This window comes from Oncorhynchus gorbuscha, linkage group LG23 (genome assembly GCF_021184085.1).
Source record: "Oncorhynchus gorbuscha isolate QuinsamMale2020 ecotype Even-year linkage group LG23, OgorEven_v1.0, whole genome shotgun sequence".
In the NCBI taxonomy this organism is placed as follows: domain Eukaryota; kingdom Metazoa; phylum Chordata; class Actinopteri; order Salmoniformes; family Salmonidae; genus Oncorhynchus; species Oncorhynchus gorbuscha.
The window spans coordinates 63,131,813-63,150,154 of NC_060195.1; the positions used below are offsets into that span (position 1 = coordinate 63,131,813).

Sequence of the window (18,342 nt, forward strand, 5' to 3'; positions counted from 1 at the left end):
CCAGATTTGATTCCATACATAATTTGTATGTGATAAATGACAGGGACTTGTCCCTATGGTTTCTGGTGGTATGAGACAGTATAGATGTCAGCTATGTGTATGTACATGTTTCTTTGTTCCCAGTGTGAGGCCATAGCCTACTGGTTAGATCCACAAGTGGTCTTTTAGGGTTAGCGAATAAAGGAAGGACCATTCTCTCCATCTCTATACCTTTGTAAACATCATTTATGATATGAGAAGATGGCAGTTATGGAGAACATGTGTCTGTAGGCTATTTGCTTGCACACAGCAGACCTCCAGGATATCTACTCAAGTCACTCATTTTGTTTTCTTACTAAAACCAGAATATAGGAAGGATATAGGGAAGCCAGTACTGATACATCCCCATTACGCTTCCATGCACACTTCCTGTAACTGTGTGCGCATGTGTGTGTGATGGGATCAAGTCCTTTCAGTTTTTGCGCAGCCTACTGGAAAGGTATTGCGACCGTCCAGATGAACAAAACAAGGTTTCTTTCCCAGGCCCATGCAGCCCATAAAGCCATGACCCAGTAGGATTTGGCTGTGAAGGCGGGTGAGGGACCCACCATTAGCTAAAAAAATAGCCGATAGATTTGATTTACTAGCACAGGTCCTGACAGTTATTTGTGCTGGTGGATGTAAGCATTTGATTTGTTGTTTGGGTTTGTTTGCGCACTAAAAAGAGCAAATTGTTTGAACGTGATGACAGTTGGAGTTCCCCATTTGTGGTTGAATGCTTAGGTATAGGGAAAACACTGGCTATTATTGTTAACATGTTTGCCTCCAGATGCTGAAGTTCTGAGTAATTAGCTGCTGTGGTTTCTGAGTCTTGTGGCTTTATTGAGACAAGTTTACGGTGTACATAATAGGTACAGGTGTGTGCCGGTGCCCCGTAACCAGTTATGAAAACAAAACATATGTGCTGCAGTGAACATCATGATCTTATAGGCTATTGCGCCATTACATCATCTGCACTTTTTATGCGTTTGAATTTCTCATGTGTGTTTGACTGAAGAGGGCTCTATTTAATCAATCTCAGTCTGTTTCTCATAAACACAACAGGATCAACTGTATGTACGACTCAACGCGGTGCTCCCTTTCCCTCCCTCCTACTGTCCCTCCCTTCCTCCAATTCCACCCTCCTTCCAATCCCTCCCTCCATCTGTGACTCAATATAACCACAACTATTTCCTGTCTGGTTCCTGTCTGGTTCCCTGACATTGTCTCTCATTCCCTGTGTCTCATCAGCACTACAACATGTGTGCCAAAGAGACGGTCTTGACTAGGTCACAGGTGTTCCTGTTTTTATCCTAGTCTGCATTGTGTCAACACAACAAAAACATGAACTAAAAGTATCTGTTGCTATTTGTTGCTATTATTTAGTCCACTCCATCCTTCCTCAAAATAGGAAGAGAGACAGTGAAGGGGTTATGGATGGCGATACAGTAGAACATAGCTATGTTTATTTTTAATTTCATACAATGTTGATCTTTTAAATACCATTAATAGCTCTAAAACAGGGGTTGTTGGCTGTGGGTGGTCAACTACATGAATACCCTGTTATTCATCTCATCTGCTGTTATTTGGGCTACCTGTGTTTTGAGGTGAACACTGAGGTTTCCATATGTTTGATGTCATTCCATTCACTCCGTTCCAGACATTATGAGCTGTCCTCCCCTCAGCAGCCTCTACTGATTTGAAGTATAGTCATTTGAGTGCTTGCTTCAGCAGTTTTACGAATGAAACCTTTATTGATAGCCGAGCTGATTCGTGTGCTATTGTTGCCCATTTCCCGAAAGGTTATAGAGTGGTGCCAGTTACATGCCAGACTGAAAACAAATGAGAAACAGTCTTTGCTTCAGTGGACGACTTTAAGACTCTCTTAACAGTGCAACTGTAGAGCTGAGATAGGTGGCGTTAATGCAGGCTTGGACATGGAAATGACATACGAGTGAAGAAAGCTTTCAAGGGAAACATGGTGTGTGTGTTGAATTGTTCTAATCCAAGCATGGACAGATCGATTCCTCACTTCGCAAATGGATTTTCACGTGAAGAAGGCAAACTGAGCATAGTAATGGCATTACACGTCAACAAAGGAGTATCTCATTTCATTTTAAATCAGAGACATGAGGCGAGGTGGGGGAGGGGCAGGACTATAGGGGTGAGTGAAACCAGGGAATGAGTAAGGAGAGTAGGGGGCCCCCTAAATGTGCATGACACAGCACTCCCAGCATGCATCACTAACTGGAGTTATTCCCTTCTAACCACAGAAAGCACATAAAATCGAGGTGCCCTGCGCTCGTACGCCAGAGAGACAGTGTCAAGTTTTCAGAGATGTGCTGAGGTAAAACAGTCTCTCAGGGTGAAACGTAATGGTCTAATGGTATCCCTGTTTTCCTATGACATGGGTTGGAGCATGGCAATATTGGTGATAATAACAGAGCATTGATAATCTCTCTCCTGTATTTTTACAATTGCATATGGCTTTATTGGAATGTTCTATAAACACACAAAAAACTGAACACAGAATTGAATACGAGACATCAGAAAATACATAAATATTGAAAACTTCATAAAACCAAGTTCAAAGTGAGCCAAATTCAGTTTGTTTTCACAGTATAAAAATACAAAAATCTATTCCATATGCAGACAGTCCAGCTATCTAACAGATAATAATTCCACCTCATCTACAGCCCTGAGCTGGGAATGGGATTAAAGATATATCAGTTACTAATTTATCAATTAATTGCCCTGCGTCTCCTTCCTCATTCATCATCTGTTGATTCTGAAGGCCCCGAAGTAGCTTCCCTCAGCTTCCGGGTCCAGCAGCCAGGAGTTGGACACGCTGACATAGATACTGTCCCCGGGCCCCAGGGGGAAAGCACCTCCCTGCTGCTGACAACACATGTGGTAGTGGCCCCTCTGCCAGTGCTTGGTGCTGCCGCTTTTCATCAGCACAGCTGGCCTGAGGGGGGCACTGTGACTGTGACGCTCGTGGAACACGTATTGTATAAGAAGGGCACCAGCCCCGACCCCATCTTCTCTGTGAATGCTAGGCTCTGCTGAAGCCCCTTTTCTCCCTGGAGCATGAGACCCAGACTCCAACAGTGACTCCTCCACCTGGTCGTAGTACCTGAAGCAGGTTTTGGAGTAGATGTAGTACAGGCCTCCCTCGCGGACTAGGATCCTGCCGTCATGGTACCCGATCTTGGACAGGTGTCCATGGGCGTGGTCCCAGTGGATCATGGTGTTCTGGATATCTCTCTGGATGTGCCCACTGGGAGGCTGAATGGGCAGGTGGGCTGATGGTATGACCTCCCTGGGTTTTTTTGGGCACCTCTGTGACTCCCCTCTCTGGAGGTCGTCCGAAGTCTCAACTAGGGCTGGTCCGGTCTGGGTGACCTAAAGTTGCCAACAGAGACAGCAGCAAGAGAGGTTAGAGATCACAGTAGCCCAACTCCCTCATTGGGCATCGATACACTGCTGTTAGAGACACATTTATAGAGTTATTGACCACTTGTCACAAACTTTTTTAGGCTAAATCAGGGTCACACAGTGTATTTCTTGGTAGTCTTAAACAAATCTACTTTGAAACAAGTATTCACCTTCACACACATGGTTGTGGGCTTAAAAAGAAGACCTGCACCATGTCAGATATAGAGTTGAAATGTATTACATTTTGAGTTTGCATCCCAGTATTACACTTTATATACATGACAGAAGACTGAAATATTACAAAACTGTTTGACATTGAAACATAGGATTTTCTGCAGGTTTTTGAAATAATGTTTATTAATTATGAAAAATATGAATAACATTCCACCCATGAGGCCATTAGGTCACTTTATATGTACAGTATATACTGTATTCTAGTCGAGGCTCATCCTATATAACTAGTGCTGTACACACCTTCTCTATTAATATACTGTCCCTACATACCAATATACATATTTATATTCCGGACTCTGACATTGTTCATTCTGATATTTCTTAATTTCTTACTTTTTGGATTATGTGTATATTGTTTTGTATTGTTAGGTATTACTGTACTGTTGGAGCTAGAAACACAAGCATTTCGCTGCACCTGCAGATCTGTGTAAACCAATAAACTTTTATTTTGACTTGTTGCTCTCTTGTAAAACATAAGGCTACTTTGTAAGCCATAAGAGGCAATAGCCAGTAAAACCGTCCATACAATACAATATGAAACACTTTGCCTCTATTTGAAGTTTAATGTGTTATAGATGTTGTGGTGAGAGAGCAACCACTTGAAATGGATTACATTTAGTGCAATGTGTATTTGAGGCAATCATTGTATATATATTTTTTTGTTCAATGTTTTCCTGCAGCACATGTAAACTGTTATGACAATAACTTTTTTCTTACAAAATACAATTTTGTGCTATAGAATTACATAGATTTTATGACCATTTTTAGAGGAGACTCTTGGTATTATCCAATCTAAGAGACCTATGCATCAGGACTTGTGTTATTATGATTTCCTTACCTGTTGAAGATGACCTGTCAAGTGAAGTACAACCGCAACACTTGATACCACTTGAAGTAATCCCATGAAAACGACGGTACCAATAAGAGTTCTGTTTGAAGTTGCTTCTGTTCTCCTGAGCTGCTGACATCTTGGCAGACTGCTTTCCATTTCGTAAAGATCCGTTTAATACTGAACGTTAAATATCCACTGTGTTTCATAAAAAAAGACCCAATGTTAGTCTATGTTTTCCCCGAGATATGTTTGTATATCTGCGTATTCTCATTACCAATAGACGTTTTAAAAGGCGGTTTTCTCAGTTTAGTACCCCCTCTTTGAGGACCAATCAGATTACAGATGAATTGGAATAGCTTTTTAACACCACCAGGGGTGCTGTTGTAAAACACTGTGCGAAAAACATTATTTATGACTACATATCCCAGCATTCAACACCACCATTTGACCTTGCTGGAAGCGTGACGAAATTCTTTACAATGGTACTAAATATGAGATGATAAACTCATCAGAGATGTACTGTTTGGATTCTTTACATACAATAGAAATAAGCGGAATCATTTTTATGTAATTAATTTTTACAATTTTTTACAATTCTTTTGGCCAAATTTCATATACACAAATGTAAATTTACAAACAGAAAACCACATTTTCGTATCCTACAAAAAGAAATTGAACTGTATTTTAAGACGGTTAAATGCTCTACTAACAAACAAGCTGTTAGAATTGTAAGTATATGCATGTCCCTTAAGGTCCTTGTGTAATTGTAATGTGATATTGTACCCCCTAGCTCGATTGTCCATTGTTTGTAATCTATGTATGCTTGTGTTCCCTCATGTGCTTTATGTATTGATTTGCTGTTAATAAAAAAAATAAAAAAATATATTTTTTTAAAGAGATGATAAACTCATGTAACCAGTTTACACTTACTTCGTATACACTGTAGCCAGATGCTTACGCAGAAATGTATTCGACTGTATGGCTGGTGCGCCCTCCACATGCGCAAGACAATATGGAAGGAACTAGCAAATCGATCACTCGTATCATAAAGACGTTATTGGAACAACCATTTGGGAGATTTATACCGGAATGAGTCCGTACAAAGATATCTTCGGCAGCTTGTGGAAAAGTACAGAGATGTCACCAAAACATTACAACATGGGTTTCTCAACGACCCCGCCAGGAAAGAGTTGAACAAGAGACAGATGTGACTTTCACATCGGCATGTTTCAGAGCGCTGAACACGCCGTGAAAGACCTAGAGGAGGTTGAAACTCTGCTTCAGAGTAAGTAAGCTGTGTTCTGTTTTGTTTATTTTGTTAATTGCTAACTAACTAGTGGTCTTTCTGTATCTTTCTTTCATAAGTGTCTGTAACGTCTACGTGCCGTAATGACCAGAAGTGGTCGCCAATGCTTCAATAACAATGTGCTAACTGTGAAATGTGTCACGTATCTGAAAATGTTGTAGTCATCCATATTCTCCTTTTACAGAGACAGTCGGTTCCAAAGAGGAAGACCGACAAAATGGTCCAGCTACTGAAAGAGGAACAAGCACAGATCACCCAAAGAATCGAGTCATTGAGAAAAGATGTATGAACAGACATTAGACACAGAACATTTTAAATGTCTGCCTTGGGTCAGTCTGGAACTTGATGATACAATCTGAATTCATATTCCCCCAGTTGATCCAGACACTAGTACCCAGTGACCCACACGACACCAGTAATGTCCTTCTGGAGGTGGTAACAGGGAGGACAACAGGAGGTGAGTCGGTGAACTGTAATTACTCAATGAACAGCATAGGCCATGTGTCACAGTATAACTATAGACCGTCCCCTCGCCCATACCCGGTTTCACATCCGTTACACATGGACAACAGCTCTCCATTACACTCCTGGTCCTGATGATAATGCATGTCCCCTCTCTGGTGCACGTGTTTGGATCCAGGTGACATCTGTCAACAGTTCACCAGAGAGATGTTTGACATGTACCAAGGCCGTGCCAGCCACAAGAACGGGGACTTTGAGATCTTCAACTACACACCTGCTGAATATGGTAATGCTTCTCTCCTGTCTGTGTTTTATGGGTCACTGGATGAAAGTGTCTGCGTTTCTGTATGATTGATTGGTGTGTTTTATGGTCTGATTTGATTCACTCAGGTGGACTGCACCATGCGGCAGTAAGGATAGCGGGGGAGAGTGTGTACCGGCGTCTGAAGCATGAGGGAGGGACACACCGGGTCCAGAGGATCCCCCGAGGTGGGCCTGTCCTCCAGGATGCAACGTATTCACACAGGAACCATGACTGTCATCGTCCTGCCACAACCCAACGAGGTACTGTCCTGTCTGTCTGTCGGTCTGCCTGTCTGAACGATAATACATTGGGATTCTGTTTTGTAGCTGGACATCAGCATTGACCCTAAGGACCTGCGGGTTGATACGTTCAGATCGAGAGGGGCGGGAGGTCAAAGTGTCAACACAACTGACAGTGCTGTCCGAATAGTACACCTGCCAACAGGTAAGAGCTTACAGTTCGGGGAGACAGAATATGTATTGAAAATCCACTTTAAGAATTTTTTAAATATCTTTATTGAAAACCAATGGCACTTCTCAATTCTTGATTTTCTGATATTGACTGAATTGAAATGGAATTACTGACTGACCCGTTCTCTGACCCTACGTACGGTGGCAGAGTGTCAGACGTCCCGCTCTCAGCTGCAGAATCGTGACACGGCCCTGCGTGTGCTGAAGGCCCGCCTCTACCAGAGCATGATGGGCAGAGAGACGGAGCAGAGACTTACGGCACGCAAACAGCAGGTGATCCCCGACACACAGTCCCATCCTAACGCTTTACTGTCCCCCTCATCACCTCAGAGCCATTCATGTTACTCCTTCTCCAGGTGGGCACTCGCTCCCAGTCGGAGAGGATTCGCACCTACAACTTCAGCCAGGACCGCGTGACAGATCACCGGACTGGCTATGTGACCAGAGATATCAAGGTGGGCTTCTAACTATGCAAACAAGCAGTCTATAATGGAAGTTGATTTGTTGTGTAATGTTTGTCATGTTTTTACATGTAGTGGTAATAGTTGGTTAATGTGTCTTCTGCATTCCCTTGGCAGGAGTTCATGAGGGGCGGGGAGCCCCTGGATGATCTGATCTCAGAGCTGTTGGAACACGGAGACAAGGAGGCTCTGCTGGAGCTGGTGGTGACCTGCAGTCAGAGATACTGACTCAAGACAGTGTGACACCTTAGTTCTGGGAGCTAGCTGACATGACCCACTGCAGCAGCACTGACACGAGAACAGTCAGACCAGATATGGAAGCAGTTGCGCAAACACTGATCCTGGTTCAGTTTGTGAAAAGAATGGCGTGTGGGTGGAGAAGAGAGCAGAGAGAGCCTGGCTACAGACAACCCAGCTCTTTAACCAGTCTCAAACATACCCAATTACACCCTAGCATCTTAATAAAGTACTAAAACTTGACTGAAAATAGTTGGCGACGAGCCCTGCTCCTATTGGGTGTGTCAGAGCTATGTTTCAGCCCAACACACACGCTCTAATCTCAAGCACCCAGCCTGTCTGGCAGCTGGCCAGCCATGGCATCAGTATCTCTCCTACACAGCCATAGCAATGAGCATGTATTGGCACCAGTGAAGGGTTGAATTACCTTTGAGGCTACTCGAACCCCTGTGAAATGTTGAAGTTGCTCTGACAGAAGTCTGCAAAATAAATCTGTGGAAGACTATTGATTATTAAAGGCTGATGGACTAAAGGAAAAGCATAGAGAAAATGTCCACACCAGCAGAATATATATTCAAGTACAATATTTCATCAAATCATACTGTAGAAAACTTTCTTTGCATTCTCCTTCTCCCATACTCCAACATTGCTGGAGTACGGTTCAGGGCTGGGATTCCCCAAAGCATCGTAGCACTAGGATGTTAATACCATTGAAACTGAATAGACAAAAGATGGCCGTAGTGCTACGATGGTTTTGGGAGACTCAGGCATGAGCATGTACTGGTAGTGATGTGGAAAGTACCACCACCACAGTAAGGACATCACAGGGGTACATCACACACGCATAAGAAAATACCTCTGGGAATGATAGTCTGTCCGTCACAGCTGTACGCTATTCAACTCAAAAAAACAAGCAGGAGGGCATCAGGCATTGAAAAAGGAAATTGTAAAGAGTAACACTTGAGGTTAGGACAGCTAAAGCCACTGATCCAGCTGGTTTCAGACGTCTGCTTGTACTATTCAACCCCAAAAGCTGCTGATATACTGTAACTTGGGTGGTTGGATGGGTAAAATTCAACAATGAATAATTCTGAAATGATGGCATCTTGGTGAGTAGCTAACTCGAGTTCTCTGTAGCCCACAGGGACCAGACCTGCGTATCCAGGTATTATATGACGTTGCTCAAATTGTCCCCTTAAACAATAACAACAGTCTCCAACAACATCCCCCAGTTTGTCAGCCTTGTTTCTGTTTAAAAAGAGTTCATATCTGAGATAGCCTGAGTATTAGTCATCATCTCCCCGTTGTCTCAGGCTCCTGGAGGATTTCCCGTTCTCTGCTTTCCTCTTCCTGAACGTGGCCCCGGCTCCCGACGCGGGGCCTCCCTCATCGCCCAGAGAGGTGATGATACGCTCCCTAAACTTGGGTTTGGGCTCAGGCGGAAGCTCCGTGGGGGCGGGGGCGCTAGCTGCACCTTCCACCTGTGGTAGCTGCAGGTCCACTTTCTCACTGGAAGAGAGAACATGGGTGGTGGTGGGTGGGGTATAGAGCAGGTAGGTGAGTTATTAGTTTAGCATTTAATAAGGCACACAACTACAAGTTGGCTAAAGTAGAGACAGACTAGCACCAGGGTCCTGTTCATTAAGGCAAACTGTAACAAAATCTCATAGTTAAATCCAAATGAAGACATTGACAGTATAACAGTCTCTTACTAAGGCTCTTCTTCTTCCTGTATCTGCTCCCAGGCTCCGTAAGGGTTGGTCTTCCTGGGCTTCTTAACAGCAGGCCTCTCCTCTTTCTCCTCAGGCACAGCTTCCGGTGTGTCTTTGGCCCCTTCGTCTCCCTTCCCCCCGTCATCATCCTCACCCTCTTTATTCTCTCCCTCCTTGTCTGAAGGCGGTGTATTCTTTTTGTGAGGAGAGCAAATGATTATTGAACTGATCGTCAGTCACCATGACTCGAATCCTAAACTAATGCCTACTATTGTTTGGTACCTGTTTGGAATCCTCTCTCTCCCCGGCTCCTTTGGTACTGTTGGAGCTGTCCTCCCCAGAGAGGGGTTCTGGCTGCAGGGCAGATGGGTCATCTAACCCTGGGGGGCCCACTGTCTCTCCACTGGGCCCGGGCCCAGACCTAGACTCACCACCGGCAGGGAGATCTGCAGGTCTTTCCCAGCTGGACTCTGTCAGAGTGGGGGAAACATCAAAACTATGTCAATCATAATTATGTCAAACATACATCATTCTTGTCATCGCCTGTCTTCATAGACCGACCTCCAGTCTCTGTGTTGTAGTAGTACGTAAATCCATCAGGACTGATGGCCTCCATCCAGGCACTACCTAAGGAGATCTACAGAAAAAAAAAGTGTGTTCACACCAGGACTTGAATGCATTATCTCGGTACATTACACTGACTCTCAACATATCAAATGGGTAACAACATATAAGAGACTTCCTGGTGAAATTAAAGGTATTAAGAAATGACATTAAAAAGTTGTCTACCTCGGGTTGACCCGGCTGTGGAGAGGGTGTGCTCTTTCCCTGCAACCCATACGGTTTGTCCCACTGAGATTCTGAAAAGATACAGAAACACAATGCTTCAGGAGAAAAGTGAATGGTCCTAGGTGTATGTTCAAAACTGATTTATTAAAGTCACAGTCTGACTTTTAACCCGTCGTCTCTGATATCTGTGGAGGTGTTGTGGTCTTCAGCCTACCCCGGGTTTGTACGGATATTTGCAAACCAAATTCAAGGGCTTTCGAGGACCACCAATTTGTAATAGTTCCTGTTATGCAAATGTTTCTATTCTCCACGAGATGACGGTATATTCACCAAAACCTCACGGCAAAAAACGTACTTCCTATTTATTACTATCTTACAAGCTCTACTCAATAATACGTGTTTCACTACTTATCTACTACATACATTAGTGGTAAATCAGTACTGATGATGTCATTTGAGTAGTGATGAGCAGAGTTTTGGGACATGCCTACTTGTGAACACACATTTCTTATTAACTCCAGCTTTATGACAGTATTGTAGTTTTATTGGGCATTTGGGAATCTACTACTTAATAGCTACGTCAAAGCGTCTTGCTTCTGACTGGCAGCTTTAGAGTCGCCGGTCGGGAGAAGGGCGGGTGGGCTGTGTGAGGAAAACGGCACGTGAACGGCAACCAGAACAGCAGGAGCACGGCTGCTGCTTGATAAAGTGGAATATCGCAGGCTTGAATGGGGCAACAAAACAAAAAAAGGCTCTGGACAGAAAAAGTCCCAATGTAGAACTGGCGCCAGCGCAGGAGGCAGCGTTGTGCCTTTCCCCCCCCAGGGCCGATTACACCATGCTCGACATGTCGAAGTCTGATGTATTTATTTTCACCTTACACAGTGTGGGTTGGTTAGGTCCAGTGATGTCGCGGGGGAAAAAAAGGTGGGTAAACTATATGGAACAAAAATAGAAAATGGGTAGGTCCCATGTTTCATTAGCTGAAATAACAGACCCCATAAATGTTCTATTATACACAAAAGGCTCTATTTGCCCAGCATTTTAGCTATCGATGTGACGTTTGGCAGTGCCTAATCAGTCGGTTCTGTACCCGCCTGGCTGAGTGGCAGTATGGGTTGAATGAGAGAGCTCGCCTGGCAACCAAAGTGCGAAACACATGAAATAAAACTCGGTAGTGTATCTGGAAATGAATTCCTAAGAGCAATATATTTTTCTAATATTTTTCATATTAACATATTTGATAGTTTTCTGTTCTCAAATTTTAATTCAAGTACTTTCCAAGTACCAACTTGAGAAAATTTCAGAGTTTTAAGGTATTCAAGTAATGGAATTTCAGAGTTTCAAGGTATTCAAGTAATGGAATTTCAGAAGTTCAAGGTATTCAAGTAACGGAATTTCAGAGTTTCAAGGTATTCAAGTAATGGAATTTTAGAGTTAAGGTATTCAAATAATGGAATTTCAGAGTTTTAAGGTATTCAAGTAATGGAATTTCAGAGTTTCAAGTTATTCAAGTAATGGAATTTCAGAGTTTTAAAGTATTCAAGTAACGGAATTTCAGAGTTTCAAGGTATTCAAGTAATGGAATTTTAGAGTTAAGGTATTCAAGTAATGGAATTTCAGAGTTTTAAGGTATTCAAGTAATGGAATTTCAGAGTTTCAAGTTATTCAAGTAATGGAATTTCAGAGTTTTAAAGTATTCAAGTAATGGAATTTCAGAGTTTTAAAGTATTCAAGTAATGGAATTTCAGAGTTTTAAGGTATTCAAGTAATGGAATTTCAGAGTTTTAAAGTATTCAAGTAATGGAATTTCAGAGTGCCAAATTCAATTACTTTAAGTACTTCAAGCACCTTGTGTGAACCTTGCCTACCTCCTGTCATAGAGTTGTAGTAGTATGTGAGTCCTTCGCCAGTCTTTCCCTCCACCCAGTTCTCTGATTCGTTTCTGGGCATCCTCTCCTTTCTAGGCTTTCGCTTCTTTTCTTGTTTTCGAGATTGAGATGGAGATGGAGATGGAACTGGGCTTGGAGTTTGGGCTTTGGTTTGAGATGGGGAATCTAAGCAAACACACAAAATCACATCGATATATTAGCCATTTGAGCAGACACTCTTATCCAAAACAACTTACACTGAGTGTGTTCTAACAACTTTTTAAAAGCTTCATGTATCATTACAGTATACGTACAGTACACCACGCGTACAGTATACGCGTGGTGTACATCATCTGACAAAATGCTTACTTGACAGGTTCCTTCTCGACAATGCAACAACGAGATAATAAAATATAAGAATACAAAAACTAAGAAACAATGGTAATAAGTTAAACACTTAGACGGTACAAATAAAAACAGACTGGCAGGTTATTAAATTAGTAAATCAATAAAACATTTAACTAAGAAGTTACCTGATGGTTTTATCCCCAACCTTTTCATATCCTCCTCATAAGCTTTCAGTGCAGCCGCCTCCATCGTTGCAAACTCTTTAGACTGACGATCCTCCTTCTTCGCCTTGTCAATGCTCTTCTTTTGCATCTGAAGAGAAGAGGGGCCGGAGTATCAGTCAAGTCACCAATGAGATGACAGCATGGGGTGAGAGTGGCTTATCTGGACCTTATCTCTGCTGAAATACACCCCTAGGCCAGGCATTAGGGCTATGCATGCCAAGCTGTGTTTACAAAGCAGCAATAGTTTCCCTTGCAACAGTGACCCCTGTTGATACCTCTGTGTATTCACGTGTTATCAGCAGACTACATAGAGCCCAGAGAGAAAACAGTATAGTCTTAGGTGATTGACACATATATGGCATCTGTATTTCTTATGCAGTATGGTAGCTCCAACCCTGGCACTGACAGGCACCCATCTTTCTATGATTCACAAGTTGAAGGCAAAACACAATGATGACAACTCACCTCAGCAATTTTGGCAGCAACATTTTCTTTGTGGTTCTTCCCTCGTTCATGAAACTCAACACTCTGCATGAGAAACAAACAAGCACAGGGGTGAATACATGATCAAATCTTGTCCTCAGCCACAACCCCTTGCAATCATAACATAACAGACTGCTCTCTCTTTGACACACATCACCAAGAACAAGTAAGCATTCATTCAACGTTAGCAACATGAGAAGGGCCTAGTCAAAGAGACTGAATAACTAGCATGATGATCATGCCTGAATGGGTAGCTAGTTGGCTAATTACACCAACTTTACATACCGGTACAAATTACATGACAATTTACTCAACACTCACAGGTTTATTGTCGGCTATCCAGCACTTGCAGTACTGGCAGAATTTCTTCGGCTGGGACTTCCAATATTCTGACCTGAGTAATACAAACAACATTAAACAACTTCATAAACATGTGTTTGAAAGCTGATCAGAATAGCAATTTGGGCTGTGAATAAAAACGCAACCATGGTCGTACAAACTGAACTAGCTAGCTTATGTTAGCTTATGCAACAATATGAAATCAAATGTTATTGGTCATGTTATACAACAGGTGTAGACTTTACAGTGAAATGCTAATTTATGAGACAATTCCCAACATCCCAACAGACATATGTCTACAATGTATGTTTTTTATGCACAAACATTTGCATTATATATATTTTTTTATATCTGTGTTTTTGAAAGATTTTTTTTTTTTTTATAACTTCAAATTGATCAGAAATACACTGTAGACATTTATTTTATTTTTATTTAACTAGGCAAGTCAGTTAAGAATAAATTCTTATTTTCAATGATGGCCTAGGAACAGTCGGTTAACTGGCTGTTTAGGGGCAGAACGACAGATTTGTACCTTGTCAGCTTGGGGATTTGAACATGAAACCTTTCGGTTACTAGTCCAAAGCTCTAACCACTAGGCTACCCTGCCACCCCAACATTGTAAATGTTGTAAATGACAATTGTAGCTGGAAACGGCTGATTTTTGATGGAAAATCTAAATAGGCGTAGAGGCCCATTATCAGCAACCATCACTCCTGTGTTCCAATGGCATGTTGTGTTAGCTAATCCAAGTTTATAATTTTAAAAGGCTATGATCATTAGAAAACCCTTTTGCAATTATGTTAGCACAGCTGACAACTGTTGTTCTGATTAAAGATGCAATAAAACTGGCCTTCTTTAAACTAGTTGAGTATCTGGAGCATCAGCATTTGTGGGTTCGATTACAGGCTCAAATGGCCAGAAACAAAGAACTTTCTTCTGAAACTCATCAGTCTATTCTTGTTCTGAGAAATGAAGGCTATTCCATACAAGAAATTGCCAAGAAACTGAAGATCTCGTACAACACTGTGTACTACTCCCTTCACAGAACAGCGCAAACTGGCCCTAACCAGAATAGAAAGAGGAGTGGGAGACCTCGGTGCACAACTGAGCAAGTGGACAAGTACATTAGTGTCTAGTTTGAGAAACAGACGTCTCACAAGTCCTCAACTGGCAGCTTCATTAAATCGTACCTGCAAAACACCAGTCTCAATGTCAACAGTGAGGAGGCGACTCCGGGATGCTGGCCTTCTAGGTAGAGTTCCTCTGTCCAGTGTGTGTTCTTTTGCCCATCTTAATCTTTTCTTTTTATTGGCCAGTCTGAGATATGGCTTTTTCTTTGCAACTCTGCCTAGAAGGCCAGCATCCTGGAGTCGCCTCTTCACTGTTGACGTTGAGACGGGTGTTTTGCGGGTACTATTTAATGAAACCTCTGTCCTCCAATGGCACTCCGTTGTCAGTTTAGCCTACATTTCACTTATCTTAGTAACATTTTACTCCCTCTGTTTAATAACACACATAGATTAATTTTTTTATTTTGGTTGCCTATCCTGACGTGAAGTTTGTTCTATAGAAAGCATAGAAAGAAATTAGGAGGGAGAATTTTGGCAGGCAAGAAAATGTCTTTCCTGAAATCCTCCCCCCCCCTCTAATTTCCTTAATTTTGTCACTATAGTAAAATACTTTGTCACACATATCAGAATCAAATACTTTCTATAGAACAAACTTCGACAGGATAGGCAACCGAAATGAATAATGCATCTATGCGTGTTATATTAAACAGAGGAGGGAGTCAAATGTAGGCAAGCAATAAACATTTCACAACAACTAGTCGAATAAGACATGGGAGAGATTAACATTTTGGCAAAGAGATGTATTTATAGACTAATACACTTGAAACAAATAGCCAAATCGAAAAACTGCAGACATTACTAGTGCCTCCCCTGCGATCAAACCGCCATAAAGAAAATGAAACGCAGCCTAAACTGATCATTGAAGGACTTGAAGGACACAAATAAAATATGTGTTCTGCTACTAAGATCAGTGAAATGTAGGCTAAACTAACAACGGAGTGAAGAGCAGAAATCTCAACTAGCAAGCAAGTCGCAGCAATGAAGAATTGAGTGTATTCACGCGAAAGGGGATTTTGTCAGGGGGGGTTCGGCACAACACCTTTACGGAGTCAATGTGCTTGGTTTACTTGGTAGTTGAGGTAATTCAGTATGTATATATGGGTAGGGGTAAAATGACTATGCAATCAGGATATATAATAAACAGAGTAGCAGCAGCGTATGTGAAAGTGTGCGTCAGTGTAGTATCTGTGAGCGCGCATAGAGCCAGTGTAAAACAAATGAAGCGTAATAAATAATAAAGGGTGTCAATGTAAATTGTCCGGGTAGCCATTTGATGAACTTTTCAGCAGTCTTATGGCTTGGGGGTAGAAGCTGTTCAGATGCCTTTTCGTCACAGACTTGGCTCTCCGGTACCAATAACGTTAACGTTACATAGTTAGCTTAAGTAAATCTTAAACTAAATTGCAATGGGTGTGACGTGAAACAAAATACTCACATTGTGTCTTCTGATCCAATATAACGTTAATATAATGAAGGTAATACAACCTAGCTAGCTACACACAAAAGCAGAAAACGTTGAACATTTCTCAACCATCAACAACACCGCGTCCGTTTCTTATGACGTATATACGGATGTCTTTGAGGGTCAAAACTAGTTGTACTCGCTACTGTTATCGCTTTTATTGGCTTTATTTTGTCAACACAGTCGTTTGAAAGTGTCGTTTTAATCGCAGTTTATTATAAGGAATATGAGAAGAAGAATGGATTGAATGATGTAATGACACCTAAATATGTCATCCGTCCCGTGTAGACGGACCAAATAGTCTATAGTCCGTCCAATGCTCAGGATCTCCCATATGGTCTAGCGGTTAGGATTCCTGGTTTTCACCCAGGCGGCCCGGGTTCGACTCCCGGTATGGGAACAACTGTTTTTATTTTTAAACATCATTGAAAAATGTTCTCTATAAGCATCGTTTCCTCACCCTGCTCCTTGAATACATTGGTGGAAAAAGTACCAGATTGTCATACTTGAGTAAAAGTAAAGATACCTTAATAGAAAATGTCTCAAGTAAAATTGAAAGTCACCCACTAAAATACTACTTGATTAAAAGTCAAAGTATTTTGGTATTAAATGTACTTAAGTATCAAAAGTAAGTCTAATTGCTAAAATATACTTAAGTATAAAATTTGCCTCACTTTCTTCTCAGTAATTATTTGTCCCGTTTTCAATAAGACCCTCTCAGAGGGAACGGATGTGGCCACTATGCAGTCTCCCTGTCATGACTTTAGTAAGCCGTGGGTATCTTCAAATCTTCAATGAATTGACATGTAACCGACATGTAAGAAGTGGTTCCCCTTGATGTCCAGTAGTCAGTCAGTGGTAAGGCAAACTGAAGTAGCTTTTTGGACTCTTTCCCGCACTGAAGCCTGTGTGCTCTCATACAGTTGTGGAATAAGTGATTTTGAAACGTTTTTCCTGCTTGGAATCGTGTACATTGGATTTAGACTATTGCTCTAAATTCTAAAACCTCTGTCCTCTACGACTGAAAATGGCTGGAAATCGGTGGCAATCATTTTAGCCAATGCCATATCAATTTGGCCTTGTTTTGCTACAGATTTGTCAAATTTGGCCTTGTTTGCTACTTTGGAATAAGCTGGTCCATAGAAGACTGCGTAGCTGTGGGTCGCGGAGTAGCCCTACTTGACTGCGTGGATACATCTCCACGTGTGGAGGTGCTGGATCCACCACGATCACTAGCAGGCCCGCTAGTTTCTCGAAGCTCTGCTACAGCTAGCTTCACAGTTGGGTGCACAGTGTCTCATATGCCGGTGTAGGTTGTGCGTAGAACCGGCTTTATATGAGATTTTCTTTTGGCAAATTCTACACTTTCTTTTAACATTGTCTACATTATTAAAATGCATCCAAATGCTACTGTGCTTCCGAGTAATTTTCCAGCTGTTGTTTTCACAGCTGTCCTTCCTCTCTCCTCGGCTGCTACAGTGTGACTGTGAGTGAGTTGGCTCGGCCCTCCCTCACGCATCTTTTGTTCATTGGTTGACACTGCGTGTCTGATTGACAGGAACAAGAGGTGAGACTGTTTGTCTGAGCAGACAGTCAGAACGAATGTGTGCGCTTGAGCATTTAGGCATATATATCTATTTTTTTCGTTATTTGAATTAATTAATGCTACTAATTTAAATATGTTGATTATTCATATCTTATTATCTATCTTATATCTTATTGTTTGTAAATAGATTCGGCTTTTCTGATATGCGAGCCGGCTCCCAAAATTCACATACAAGACTCGTTCGCGAACGATACATCGCAACAAACAAAGCATTTGTGTTTAGTTAGTCTGCCAGGTCAGATGCAGTAGGGATGACCAAGGATTTTCTCTTTAAGTGCGTGAATTGGACAATCGTGCTGTCCTGCTAAGCATTCAACATGTAACGAGTACTTTTGGGTGTCAGGGAAAATGTATGGAGTAGAAAGTACATTATTTTCTTTATGAATGTAATGAAGTAAGAGTTGTCAAAAATATAAATAGTAAAGTACAGATACCCCAAAAACTACATAAGTAGTATTTTAAAGTATTTTTACTTATGTTCTTTACATCACTTCTCGAATACAGTACCTATTTTTTTATTGTAACCCTGGACAAGCACACCTGATTCAACTATTCATCAAACCCTCAATGAGGTGTTTGCCCAGGGCTACAATGAAAAGCGTACTGTTGGGGTCCT

At 41.8% G+C, this 18,342-nt stretch overlaps 3 protein-coding genes across 4 annotated transcripts; 1 reads left to right on the forward strand and 2 right to left on the reverse strand.

Moving 5' to 3' along the window:
- Window positions 1-2,482: 2,482 nt before the first annotated feature.
- Window positions 2,483-5,865, reverse strand: LOC124010620 (tumor necrosis factor ligand superfamily member 10-like). Of its 2 annotated transcripts, XM_046323290.1 has the most exons (3): window positions 5,453-5,865; window positions 4,529-4,717; window positions 2,483-3,423 (listed from the first exon to the last, which is right to left on the reverse strand). In XM_046323290.1, the coding sequence occupies exons 2-3, from the start codon at window positions 4,676-4,678 to the stop codon at window positions 2,794-2,796; spliced, it is 780 nt and encodes a 259-aa protein (XP_046179246.1). In that variant the 5' UTR covers window positions 4,679-4,717; window positions 5,453-5,865; the 3' UTR covers window positions 2,483-2,793. The 2 variants fall into 2 exon arrangements, with proteins under 2 accessions (XP_046179246.1, XP_046179245.1); XM_046323289.1 differs by lacking the exon at window positions 5,453-5,865 and having other exon boundaries at window positions 4,529-4,877.
- Window positions 5,427-8,452, forward strand: LOC124010619 (peptide chain release factor 1, mitochondrial-like). Its single transcript, XM_046323288.1, is given in 11 exon segments — window positions 5,427-5,807; window positions 6,013-6,044; window positions 6,046-6,111; window positions 6,204-6,285; window positions 6,469-6,576; window positions 6,681-6,772; window positions 6,774-6,854; window positions 6,921-7,038; window positions 7,213-7,337; window positions 7,421-7,519; window positions 7,643-8,452. Coding segments are annotated over 11 exon segments (975 nt in total). The 5' UTR covers window positions 5,427-5,746; the 3' UTR covers window positions 7,754-8,452.
- Window positions 8,315-16,224, reverse strand: LOC124010617 (WW domain-binding protein 4-like). The gene is made up of 10 exons (XM_046323287.1): window positions 16,094-16,224; window positions 13,511-13,583; window positions 13,172-13,234; window positions 12,668-12,794; window positions 12,135-12,320; window positions 10,264-10,334; window positions 10,036-10,111; window positions 9,757-9,944; window positions 9,475-9,668; window positions 8,315-9,271 (listed from the first exon to the last, which is right to left on the reverse strand). Coding segments are annotated over exons 1-10 (1,203 nt in total). The 5' UTR covers window positions 16,096-16,224; the 3' UTR covers window positions 8,315-9,048.
- Window positions 16,225-18,342: the final 2,118 nt, after the last annotated feature.